Below are 14,019 nucleotides of genomic sequence, written 5' to 3'. Positions count from 1 at the left end.
CTGCCACTGCCAAGCTGCTGACACTCAAAGCTGTGAGACGGATCTCCTAGCTTCCGGAAGGCTGGCTGACTCACCCCCTCCTCTGGCTCCCGTGAGGGGGATTCCTACAGGGCTATCGCCGACCTGCCGTGTCAGACCTTCTGTGCCTCTGTGGCCAGGCGAGGCTTAGGCAGCCCAGTGTGGTGGACCTCACAATACTTTAGAGGTTTCTGCACTACAGTGCCCAGCTAGACGATAACGGCTTACATTACCAAGCCGTCCAATGAGGACTACGATGACCAGCAACATAAAAAAAAACTACATTTCCCAACCACCAAATAAAGGCCACGGTACCAAACAACATTAACTACCCACAAAGACATTAGACAGCTGCACAATAAAAATTCTATTGCACAACATCTTTACACTGCCCAGCTGCAAAATAAATCCTGCATTACCCAACCACTCTATAAAGATTCCATTACTCAGCAGCCTGACAGACCGCTTTACCCGCCCACCTTATAAAGACTACATTACCCACCTACATTAACAGCCAAAAATAAGACAAAAGTGTCCAATAAAGACTGCATTTCCAAGCAATATAATAAATAATAGCTCACTAAAGAGCGGCAATCAACCTGCTCTAGCTGATGTCATGATTTCAGAAAAGGAGAAATACACAAAAACTAGAATAATTCTACAACTATTATTTCTAGAACTTCTCAGCTGCTGTAGTTCCTAGTAATGGAACGCTTGGTGGCAGTGGCAGAATTTTAGTGTCAAGCAAACAAAGTTTACAAACAAAGTTCAGTACTTTGTCTGAGAACCTGCAAGGCAACCTCTGGACTGCTTAGGATAAAGCTGTCAAAAACACTTATATATTAGTGTATTAGGAGTGAATTATTAAACCACCGAATATAGACAAAACCAATTATATTCCCTCAGCACCACTTGGCTTGGATACGGGTGGGCTGTCGATCGATTCTGAAGACAAGTTTGACCAGCCCCAAAGCAAACGGGTTGCCACGCAAGACCGGGCCCAACAGTAATGAAAACGCAGCAGCCGGAACCTTCCATACCAAACGTGCTCTCAGCCCGCTGCATTCACAAGGTTCCATCTGTGGCCAGATTAACACTGCATATACGGCCCAGACTGACTGAACCAGTGCGATATTACACATATTACAATATATTTTACTATGGCCAAATTCTCTTTCACATATGCACAAAAAAGACACCATCTGTGGCCAGATTAACACTGCATATATATGGCCCCGACTGACTGAACCAGTGCGATATTACACATATTACAATATATTTTACTATGGCCAAATTCTCTTTCACATATGCACAAAAAATACACCACCTGTAGTCAGATTAACACTGCATATATATGGCCCAGCCTGGTCGACTCCAGTGTGCCAGTGTGATATTACATGTAGAAAAATATTTTATTTTGGCCAAATTCACTCATATGCAGAAATATACACATAGAGTACATATCCATCAGTGGTCAGACGAACACTGCGTCGACTGACTGACCTGAACCAGTGCGATATTACACGTATAAATATATTTTACTATTGCCAAATTCACTTTCACAAACTGTATGCACAAACGTACACATATATCTCCACCTGTGGTCAGATTAACACTGCATATATGGCCCAGATTGGTTGACTGAACCAGTGCGATATTACACATATTACAATATATTTTACTATGGCCAAATTCACCTTCACATATGCACAAACATGCAGATGTAAACACGCGTGCACACACATAGACACGCACACATCTGCACAAACATGCAGATGTAAACACGCGTGCACACACATAGACATGCACACACCACACACACCCACACACACAGACACACACCCACACACACACCCGCACACAGACACACACCCACACACACACCCGCACACACACACAGACACACACAGACACACACACGCACACACACCCACACACACAGATGCGCAGGCCCTCCGATAAGCGTGCCGCTAAGCCCCCGTTGGCGATGGGCGTGACTCACTCAGCGCGTCCTCTCAGGAAGTTAATTGAGAAGGTTGACGAACTGGCGCCGTGTTTAGCCTCAGTAAATACATTCGCACATGCATGGTTTCTCCTCCGGAGGGACCCGGTAATTAATCCTTACGACTTCACTACCCCTTAAATCATTTCCACAAAAAAAATTATAAATGCGAGAGGCGAGGCCTCCCTAAAAGTTAGCGGTTTTGCTAATGTGTTTCCAGACATTAATTCGCTCTTATCCAAAGGGAGAGAGACTGGCATATGGAGACATGGGATTGTGACACATTGTATCAGTCAGGGGTTTTAAACTGTGAGCTTCTGTACACACCACAAGTCTACAGTAAAGGCATTGGTACTGACGATAAAGGGCTATCGATGACTTTTAACACATACAGGAGGTCATGTAGGAGAATGTGGATAAAGGGTGGAGTCTTACTGGTCTGAACCAATCACAGTACTTGTGCTGTTGATTGGTTAATTCCACCCAGTTCAGTTCAGTTAGATTCCAGAATCCGAACTAAATAGCCGAAAGCTAACTGGGAAATTAACTGGATTATTACATTTATTAACTAGCCCAAAATTAACTGGAATGCTACACTGCAGTAACATGTAATCTATTTATCTACAAAGAAATGACATGAACACTAATCAGAGTCAAAGGTTTAAGAACTGACCGACTATCCGACAACTTGTAGCCAACATTTGCTTGAGAAATGTGATCTTATACTTAACAATGCCAAACAAACTACCTGTCCATCGTGATGTCAACAATTATCCATAGCGTTCCAACAGATCCATTCCCAATGCTCTCATTAGAGTTTCTGCTAACTGGCTGTGCAGGTACATCGTTGAGAAAAACAGAACTGACCTTCCAGAAGTAATAAGCCATTTCTGAAAAAAGGAAGCCAAAAATGTATTAGATCAAATCGGTAACACACTTACGAGTTTTATTTCATTCCAATTGTTCTTAAAAAAATGAAGAACAATTAAATGAATAATTCATATTTATCAATAATTTCTGGGCAATTTAGCAATAATCCAAAATTTGCTATGCCAAGCCTTACTAGCACTCCACAGCCACCCACCATTTTGTTTCGTCTTTAGCAGTGCGTGATATCCGCCTACTCTCCATCGCACCGTATGCTACCTGAGCCGAGCCTGGTCTCACATCACCCGCCTGCTCCGGGTGAACCCAGCTGAGCTCTGCCAACTGAAGCATTTAAACACCCCCCAAACGCAGGGTGGACCAGCACTTTAATACCCCACGACTTACACACAGGGTGATCTATAATATAAAAACCCCCCCCAAAAATATACAAAAATAAAAAAATGAACCAAATAAAGTGAAGGATATGCCTCCATAACACTGTGAATGAAATATAATGTGAAAACACACGCAGGGGCAGGTTAGCCGAGCGGTGCAGTGGGGTGAAGGGGAATAATTCAGTAGTGGGGGGGCCCCCCCTAACTCCCCCCCATGCTGAGGCTGCCTGTAGGCTCCAGCCTCTGCAATGACTCCTTTGAGCAGGCAAGGTTAATAGAAGCTCTGTACCATGAAATTACTATCAGTCTACCGGCCCCGGCTGCCGCCATCACCCGCCGCTCCTCTCTGCGCGCTAAGGTCACCACAGCAACATCCGCCTGTCAAAGAGCTAATAGACGGCTCATACCTGACACGGAAATAAAATCCCACGACATCCTCCCTCCATTACGGGCCTGTCCGCGCTCGAGTTCGACAGGAAAGTAAAAGAAGAACCTTCTGGAATAACCCAAATACGAACACGAAAGCAGCCGCGGTAACAACGTTCTGCACTGTGCTTGTTTTTCTTGGTGTTATTTTTATTTCAGTTTTTAATAGGCGAGCTGAATGTGGGTGAAGGCCTTGTAAGTACACACCGTCTAACCGATAAGAAAGCCAGGAACCAATATGAAAGCTAGGAGCCCCTCCTAAGCCGACCTCTTCAACCTGTAGGCTTCCATCAAGCGGTTTTGAGAGCGTACAGAAAACAGTGATCTACTCTCTTCCATAGTTTGAGCAAGGCCAGGTGAAAAATGAAAAAAATACCCCTGTGTGTTATGTCCCTGCTCGTTAGGTTTTTGTTCCTTACTTTTACTACTTTTTCACCCTTCTTTATGGCATTCTCTCGGTCGTATCCTTCCCGCCCGGCGCTTGGAGAGCACTATTTCGAAAGCGGCGTATAAATAAACTTTACCTCCCCTTAACCGCCAGGGGAGGAGGACCGGTACTTTCCGGCCGGCGCCGGACGGTGAATCACAGCCTCGCGCGCGGCGGCCCTGCGCATTAGCCATTCCCCTCGCAGCCGCGGGCTGTTTGTGCTCAGGGTTACACTAAGCACTATTGGCAGAGATATTAATATCCATTATCCTCGGCATCGCGCGCTAAGTCAATACTTCCCTCACGGACAGAGGCTCCTGGAATTCTAAATCGAAGAGCCCCATTTATAGAACATGGTGGACGGACGGGCACCACGGTGCCGCGCACGTATGATCTCGCTGCGACGCGCGGAACGCACCGTTATAAGCCTCCCCTGAAAACGCCGGGCCCCGGCGTGCTTTCTAAACGTATGGAGAGCCCGCCTCTCCCCCGCCCGCCCTCAGAGAGATATGGCAGGAACGGGAGAGGGGTGGGGAGAGAGATTGGGGTTCTCCTCCATAGCTCCTGCTGTAATGCTGAGTGATTGGACAGCTCTGACATTTAAAAAGAGGAAGGGGAAGATGGAGGAAGAGAAAATAAAATGTCTACCCGCTCTGCTGAGGTATCTTAATACAGCGGCTGTGCTACCGCATCTGAATATTTTATGCATTTCCTGTAACTTGTGATGCATGCCACATTATGGAGAGAATATATTTAGATTAATGTATAATACGCTGTATAAGTGGGCCGGAGTTCTGCAGCATCACATCATCCTGAGAATATGTTTATATTATGGTTATTACAGCAATTATCATTACACATTTATTTCTTTAGCCTGTTACTATATTATTATTATTATGTATAGCATTGCACCAAACATTAGCTGTAAAGCTAGTTTTTAATTAAGTGGGGACCAGACCTGGGTCAAATACGTAATTATAGTGGATTCAAATACTTTTTCTACGCTTTATTGAGCTTCATTGGTGTATTGGAACCTATGAAATACTCATAAAAAGTGAAAAACCCTGCCGTAGCTGGCTCAAGCTGCACCAGGCAAGATCAAACGAGCACAGAAGAGTGTTTGAATCCAAAACAATTACGTATCTGAGCCAGGTCTGGTGGGGGCACATTACTGCACACGTTAGCATGACATACATTAAGAATTAAACGTTTCATTTCTCAATAGGAGCAAGCTCATTTAGTTTGCGTGAATCTGTTGTGTTTGGAAGGGCCTCCCACTAGAGGCAGACAGCAAGGTCGTGTGAAGAAGCGCTCTTGACTCTGAGGAAGACGTCGTAGACTTTGAAACGTCAGTCTTGAATCCATGTCAGCATTAAAGTTCTGCTCGGAGCTTCCCTTTATCTCAGGCTAGTCCCCGTAAAGCTGTCCGGGTAAGGAGTCCTGACTGAAGCAGACGGACTCACCGGGGGAGATGATGTAGAAGAAGTTCTTGAACTCGTCCATCCACACCTCGGCCAGGCGGCGGTTGTTCTTGTTGATGATCTGGCCAGTGCCCCCGGGGAAGGTGTAGGGCGTGGCCTTGCGGAACACGTGGCCCACGTGGGAGCAGGTGACGATCTCCAGGGTCCCCCCGCACTGCCAGATCTGCACCGAGGGAGGGAGGGAGGGGAAGGGAGAGAGACAGAGGAGAGAGAGACATGTTTACACAGTGAGAGGGTGGAGGTTCACAGTCATATGCATTGTCAACAAACATTTGTACAAACATGCACACACACGTAAACACACACACGGACACAGACACATACACACATGCAAACACACACACACGGACACACACACATACACAAATACGCGCATGCCACAAAACGCACCAAGAATGTCCTGGATTTTGTCAATAATTGACATACTAAAAAATACTGCCATTTTCTTCAAAAAACAGTTCATCAAGTTAATGTTGGTGATCCTCAAACCTGCCAAACTGTATTTGAGAAGAATACAAATATTTGCATTTGCATGCGGACCGAAAACACGCTTCTCAAAACACACTTTTACATGACAACAGTTAGCCAGACAAGAGGCACATACGCTTCCCCCCTTCCACACAGAGGAAATCTGGGTAATCTACACGTCTCAGTAATCTTCTCCCGAAGTCGTGAACACGCATGTCCATCCACTGCGAGCAAACAGCGCAGCTCGTAACGCACGCCCGTGAATACAGAGAGCGGCTAAGCCCCGGCGTGGGCGCCCGTCTCATTACCGAGGGGGAAAAACAAGAGCTCAATCCCCACGGAGACGGCCGGGCATGCAATTAAGAGATTTCCTAACGACTCCTTAAACCTACAAGTGCGTCTCCTCCTTTCCGCTCTCCGGCGGAGCGACGGGGAGCGCGAGAGACGGCGGTAACCTCGCGGAAAGATGGATGGAGGGATGGAGGAGTCTCCGGTGTGGGACGGCGAATAAGCGAGAGATGATTTATTCATTGGCTGTGCTGACATGGGACCTGTCGATCGCTTATGTCTGCGCGCGCGCGCGTGTGTGTGTGTGTGTGTGTGTGTGTGGAGAGGTGGGGTTAGCGTTTGACATACAGGAGAGTGGAGTGGTGGGTTGCGTGGGGAGATGAGATCATTGAGAGGCCCGGGAGGATCTTGAGTGGAGCTGGGCTCCTGTGGGGTATTACTCGAGGTGGGGCTTTACGTTAAGTATCTAGTATTGGCCCCTGGAACGGGAAGGCTGTGCTTCCTGGCCATGGAACATGCTTTTAACCTTCATATTATGCTTGAGGTCAATTTGAAGGGTTAATTTTATACATTGGAATCACTGCATACAATTAAACAAAGTGCATTGCAATATTGCAATATTGCATCCATTGCAATATTGCAATATTTTTGTGTTTATCTCAATTATTTCAACTGTTTAAACTAAAACATAAAAGCGGCCATAAAATCTTAACATAATATGAGGGTTAAAGCACTGGGCAGAAACGGTAAATATTGAATTCTCTCTGCATTACTTCAGTAGGGCTTGACAGGATTGCAGGCCTATTAAGTGCATGTTCCAGAGGAAGGGAAAACACACCCTACGGTCTGGACTCAATTACAGTCAGCCATTTAAGATGAAAGGAGAAAAGGCAAATGGGAACGAACTGTTAGAGGGGAGGAAAACAGAACACAGAAAAGGCGAGTCATACCCTGAAGGAAATCTCCAGATTCTCTCCTCCCCAGATGTCCATGCCAGCGTCGTAGGTGCCGATCTCCTGGAAGTAGTCCCGATCGATGGAGAAGAGCCCTCCGGCCATGGTGGGAGTCCTGGCAGGGGACACAAAACCACAGTTAGCAGGGTTTCCCCTAAATTTTGGAGTAGCCTACCAGGTGAGAAAATAAGGCAGCTAGAGGTACTGGCGGTGGTGAGACAAACTGTTCCGATGACATCACTCTTCTGGGCTGAAGGGGGAAAAAAACATGAGTCTGGATCAAGAAAATGGATTGTGCAGACGAAGAATATGTTTGTCACATTGTTCAGCTTATAGCCAGACTTCCCCCTCGTTTTGAGACATTTAGTGATTGCTCTATCTAAAAGTAGCCGGCCAAACAGGAATTCTTGTAGTCGGCCATTTAACCTACAGCCAACACTCGTGGAACCCCTAGTTAGGTGTAAAAAAATGACCAAGCCATGCTATAAGGCACCTTGCAGAGGAGTCACACTCTGCCTGCTAATAAAGCAGGCCTGTAATCTGTAATGGCTGCCTCAGAGTCAGTCGGCTCCTTGTTAATTAAAAAGGTGAGTGGAGCCGGGACTCTCATTAGAGTAGATCTGTGATACTAATGTTAACTGCTGGGCTCATCGGGAATCTTGTTGACATCACAAGATATCCGTTCTTGTCCTTACAATTTATTTCTACTCACGAATGAGGAAAAGGAGATTATGGCCTAGCTTGCCTTTCTCTTGGCACTATGCATTTATCTATTAGAAAGGAGTGCATGTAAAAAATGCTAGATTATACAGGTACAAACCTTTCAGCTCTGAGAGAAGGTGTCTCCTTTTCCGCACTATTGGCTCTGGCTACTGCACACACCTGCGGCAACTTTTATCGACTTGAGCGCAACAATTCTCATTTTACTTTTCTACTCATGAATGAAATGCGAAACTGCAGGAGTGGAACCAAGGGAAGCAAACCGTATGCCGAGACGTTTTTAGAGTATTTTTGGCGTGTGTTTATTTTTCTCAGGAATACCATCCGAGCGAGACCAGAGTGTGGTGGGAAACGCATGAGTGTTTCACACCCAGGTCTGTCAGTGCCATCTGTAGAGGAAAGGTGTCTAAAGTAATGATGTCTGCTGCTGTTTCAAGAGGGTGAGTTCACCAGGGTGGGGCACACTGGGCCACCCTTTACAGGAGAGTTTAGGAAGAGCTGCAGTGCAGAAGCGTGTCCCGTATGTTACCAAAGACCAAGCATGTGCATGTTACAAAGGGGCAAGTGTATGGTCTGTTTCAGTAAGCCTATTATTTGGCTTATGCCTCTGGCCTCATAATGGCCTCCTTGACTTTCACTGGCACAACTCTGGTCCTCTGCTGACAAATGCCAATAGCTGACTCCAAAGGCAATACAAAGCCTAGAATCAAGACTAGATTCTGATAACTTTCTTATACCTGCACTAAGGAAGCGATTGGATACACCTGACTAATCAGAAACAGCTGAGAAACCAACTGTCCAATTACTTTTGGTCCTCTAAATTGGAGGGACCATGTATGAAAAGGGATGTAATTCCAACACGGATCACCCGATATGGACGCAAATCCCCCCAAATTAAAGGTGACAGTCTGCACATTAACCTCACGTTCACCGTTTCATTTCAAATGCGCTGGACTACAGAGTTAAAAGAACAGAAATTGTGTCACTGTCCAAATACTTACCGACCTCACTGTAAGTCCGAACAAAATGCAGAGTTTTGCCGCAGCAAGGCGCGGCCTTCCCGGATGAAAGCAATCACGTCACTCCGATTCACCACGACGCAGAAAGTGCCGGAACGTGACGCGCTCTTTCAATGTGCATCTTATTAGAGCTCCGCCCGGCTTCATAAGCCCTGTGTTTGGGCTTGTGTCGCTCCATCAAAACCATGCCATCCGGAGCTCTTCTAATCGCATTACACATTCCCCTATAGATGACAGCTGCCAAATATGAAAAGACTGCGACTGAACAGTGACTGATGAGGCGGCAATATGAACAGGGAGAAATAATGATGGATTGAAGCCAGGGGAGATTCAGGGAACACAGAATGAGTGTAACTGACTGGAATGTCTACAAATTTCCCCCCATTGAAGTCCATAAAAAATGCTTAATTTAGCCTCGACAAATTATACTATTTTGGTTTGTACTTTTATATCCAAAAATGTCTTCACACTGAAGTAATTAGTCAGATTCTGTGAGCCGCACAGAAGAAGATTTTTTAAATTCCTATTCATCCCTTCAAATTTAGGTACCAATTAGGTACCAAATTAGGTACCACATGCTCTGGTGGCAGAAAAAGCTCCACAGTAAAACATGGCTGCCTCTATGACCTGGTGTCATGCCCCACAGAGCCGATCCTATAGGAATCCATGGAACCAGTAAGCGTAACCTGTCTCCAGTTCTTATCTATATGGATGGTGCAAACTGATTAAAAATCTCTACTCTCCCTCTCCTGTACAATTCAAGTCAGCATAACCCACTGTCCTACCATGCAACCAATTCTTTAGTGCAGGAACACATATACAGTCAATATAAGACCATGCATATTCAGCAGTGTCCATAAAAACGTCAAAAACCTTTACGATCATTTATGGATGCAGTTCTAATGACTAGCAGATCACTGGATGCTACCGACACAGATTTATCTGTTGGCAGTTAAGAGTTGACAAGGACATAAACACTGACTTTATTAATTACATCAGTAAAAGTACAAAAAAGACCATGAATCCATTTTAATGACGGATAGCCAGCGCTCAGTCAGAGCCATTCCACACAAGCCCCCGTGCGAATCAATACACGCCTCTCCCCGCGACCCCTGACCCCAGCGCCACACGCTCCCGTCTCGGCGTTTCCACAACACAAATCCCACGCGGGGGGAATTTTCCGGAGGCGGACAAGGCGGGGCCCTGTACAGAAATAGCTGAGAAGTGGTCGACGCAGCGAACGTGGTGGGAATCGCATGCCTGCATTCAGTCACTATCCCTCGCAGAAGCACGCAGTCTGAGCACAGCTTCTTCTCTGGAACGGGGACTCCTGGCAGGTATGGCAGGGACGTGGCGTTTTGGAGGAACCCCTTCCTGACAAACAGGCAGCCAGGCCAGCCCTCTTATATGACATCTGAAACGCACACAGCTCCGGCAGACTCCCCCGTTCTTCCACCCTGCCAACGCTCTTCCAAACCAACCGACGAATAGAAACTATAATCACAGGCACAATTGGCAGTGAGGACATGTCCCCTGCACTTTCACAGACAGATGTGACAACTTCAAATGACGCCCTCCATCCACACTTATGATATCGCTGCACCACCCACACATTTGAAACAAAAGTTATGTCCCTGCATACAGTACTGTGCAAAAGTCTTAGGCACATGTAAAAAAAATATGTAGAGAACAGATGCTTCAAAAAATTGTTGAATAAACAGTTTCTAAATATCGAAAAAGTTACTACGCCTATAAAGAGAGACTTTAAAACTGCATCATTTCTCTTCAGTACACTGTCCTACAGTTTTAAAAGAAGTTTTATAAGAAGTTTATCAGCTTCTTGTTCCAAACATACTGGAGAATTCTGGCTCTCCAGGTAATCCCAGGCAGCCTCTATTAAGTTTTTATCTGAAAAGTGGTCTATTACTTTACGTAACAAAATACAACAATTTCACTGTAATTTCATTTTTTTGGAAAGGGAATGTTTGGAAATCTCAAATTTGCCCTTTTCTACAGACACACTAATACAGAAAACAAAAAAGAAACATCTAAGACCAAATTTATATAAACAAATCTAGGGTGCCTACGTCTTTGGCACAGTACTGTATTTGACTGAGTCACAGTTCAGGGGGGCTGCTTTGCCTCGATTACACAAGCAATGTCTAAGAGGACCAGACTGCTTCTCCGAAACACCCCCCCCCCCCTTTTCAGCCTGGCAGTCCCACGTCCGCTCCAGAACTGCGAACACGTCCCACTAATACCGTCGCAAACTAGTACCGTCGCAAACTAGTATAACAAAGGTCGTCCTCTCCGAGATTAAAAAAGAGAGAAAAGAGAGATGAGAGCACTGCCGTCTGCATTGTTCGTTACTCTCAGTGACTAGCAGATGCTAATCTTCTGCAGAACTGACACCTTCTCTCCAGCTTTCTCGCAACAATATTACGCGTATCCCCTTCTGCCGCCCAGAAGCACAGTACGTTTTCCTCTATTCCCGTACTTTCCTGTTTTCCACATCTATCCCTTCTTCTGCATCCTATTTCGGGCCTTGTTTTCCACTTAGCGTGCCGGCGCTGATGTTTTTTCGTGCCGTGTTATTTATAAGCTCGAGCCTTCATCCATGGAAGACGGGGTCAGTAACGCCAATGCCCAGCGGCAGAAGAAAAACATCCCAAAGCTACAAATACTTAAGCAGCTGGCGGAACGGAGGATTATGGATCTGTTTGCCGAACGTCGCACACTTCGAGAGACATTCTATTACGGACCAGAAAGGCCCGCTAACAGTGACTCATAAACCCAAGGCTAGCCGGCCCGCGGTCATAAAAAGTTAATCTCAAACCCGCGGATATGGTCAGAAGGCGTGTTATTTAATATCTCTGCCGTCAAACTGTTTTTTTTATCATCACAGTCCATCTTTGAGTTTTATGGCTTGTTGCGGGGATGGGCCAGGCAGCCTCGCTAGCTGCTTTCTGCGGTCATTTGTTGCGGTCCGCCTGACCTTTACCGGCTGAAGTGCATGTCGGGGTGCGGAGTTATTTCCTGGAGTCTGCCCGGTGCGTGCAACCTTGAATGACTCCGATAAGAACAGAGCTTTCCTCCCGTGGGCTCTGCGGCGGGGGCGGCAGGACGAGACTGACAGACGGGCAACAACGCAGCCTTTCATTACCGCGTCTTAATCCATTACGGGCCGAGTGCAACCAGGCAACGCAAATACCGAGCAAGTTCGGGGGGCCAAATTGCTGGAAGCGTACTTGCTTTCAAAATGGCACTCCGTCTTTGTTTGGACCTCTGAGAGGAACCGGAGATTTGCACAAAGGCCTCCGGGTTGAGTGAGGTGAGGAGGACAAACCGGCCTAATTTGTGTGCGTTTGGAGCCATGCGGCGCTCCAAACGCACACAAAGGGAAGATTAAGTGATGGAGCGCTTAAATGCTGTTCACTCTTCTTTCGTTGTAAAGTGCAAAAAGAGCAAATAGCGTTTTTGTCTTAACACATTCGGTTCCGTAAAAATACCTGGGAACAAAACTACCTGATAATTCTGAATGAGAACGTATGCTCTGAAACAGTACACTCAGTGAGCACTTTATTAGGTATTTATCAGACTTATTTTCCTTTTACTTATAGGTCTTCTACTGCTGTAGCCTATCCACTTAGAGGTTTGGCGAGTTGTGTGTTCAGAGATTCTCTTCTGTATACCACTGTTGTAATCTGTAGTTATTTGCGTTACTGTCACCTTCCTTGACCACTCTGGCCCTTCGCCTCTGACCTCTCTCATGTAGAATGTGTTTTTGCCCGCAGAACTGCTGCACACTGGATGTTTTTTGTTTCTGGATTTTACCATTCTCTGCAAACTCTAGAGACTGTTGTGCATGAAAATCCCAGGAGAGCAGTTTCTGAGTTTCTGATCACCCTGTCTGGCATCAACAATCATTCCACGGTCAAAATCAAAGTCACATAGATCATATTTCTCCCCCATTCTGACATTTGGTCAGAAAAATAGCAGAACTTCTTGACCATGTCTACTTGCTTTTATGCATTTAGTTGCTGCCACGTGATTGGCTGATTAAATATTTGTATTAACACGCTGGTGTACAGGTCTACCAAATAAAATGCTCACTGAGTCTATGTGGATGTGTGTGTGTGTGTGTAGGAGAGCAAATTAAAGTAAACAACAGACATATCCTGAACATAAAGCCACAGATACTATAAAGGTATACTCTGCCTGCCCTGAAGGGACTCAATGAATCCCACACGCTTGGACAGCAAACTGTGCTAGTTCCCCTGAGACCCAACTAAAGGAGTCATGTAAACAATTAGCGAAACGCCAGCGCATCCAGAATAAAAGCTGCCAGCACACTCGTGGAAATGGAAATCTTCCATTGATTTCCGGAAATATCGATTTGCGCAACAGAGCTGCTTTGGAGGGGAAAAGGATCCTGTTTTCTCCGCTTCGCAGAAATCAGAGAGCCTCTTGGGCGGCTCAGCACCCGTGAAAACATGGTGTACAGTAAAGCTAGCCTTCTCCTGGCGTATTCACGAGGTCTGCACTGCACTCTGGCCTCCCTCCACAGCAGGGCAGAGCCAGGGGAGGACTCTGCTTTAGCTCCATCCCCTCAACCCTTCACTTCCAGATACACCCCACCCCTCCTCCCTCCCTCTCTCTGTTATTAGCCAGAGCTGCACCGAGTGTCCTCCAGCTGTCATTTACCCTCTTTCCCCCGCTCTTTCCTTCCTTCCTTCCTTCCTTCCTTGCTCTCGGCCTCTCCATCTGTCTCTTCCTCTTGTCTCCCCTCTCTCTCTCTCTCTCTCTCTCTCGCTACAGCTCTCTCTCTGTACCTCTCTCTCCCCCTCTCTCCCTGTACCTCCCTCGTTCTCTCTCCCCTCTCTCTCTTGCTCCAGCACTCTCTGTCTGTAGCTCTCTCACTCTCTCTCACGCTCTCTCTCTCCGTACACCCCCCC

At 46.3% G+C, this 14,019-nt stretch overlaps 1 protein-coding gene across 1 annotated transcript in view; it reads right to left on the bottom strand.

Moving 5' to 3' along the window:
• The window catches only part of galnt1 (UDP-N-acetyl-alpha-D-galactosamine:polypeptide N-acetylgalactosaminyltransferase 1), a 180,932-nt gene that overhangs the window by 16,645 nt on the left and 150,268 nt on the right, over window positions 1–14,019 (bottom strand). Inside the window, exons 8-9 of the mRNA XM_061262141.1 lie at window positions 7,323–7,440; window positions 5,599–5,779 (exon numbers count right to left, since the gene is read on the bottom strand). Coding sequence (XP_061118125.1) covers window positions 5,599–5,779; window positions 7,323–7,440 — 299 coding nt within the window. The remainder of the gene's footprint in view (window positions 1–5,598; window positions 5,780–7,322; window positions 7,441–14,019) is intronic.

This window comes from Conger conger, chromosome 1 (assembly GCF_963514075.1).
Source record: "Conger conger chromosome 1, fConCon1.1, whole genome shotgun sequence".
NCBI lineage: Eukaryota > Metazoa > Chordata > Actinopteri > Anguilliformes > Congridae > Conger > Conger conger.
The sequence above is the reverse complement of the archived record's forward strand: the minus strand, read 5'-3'. Positions and strand labels throughout refer to the sequence as shown.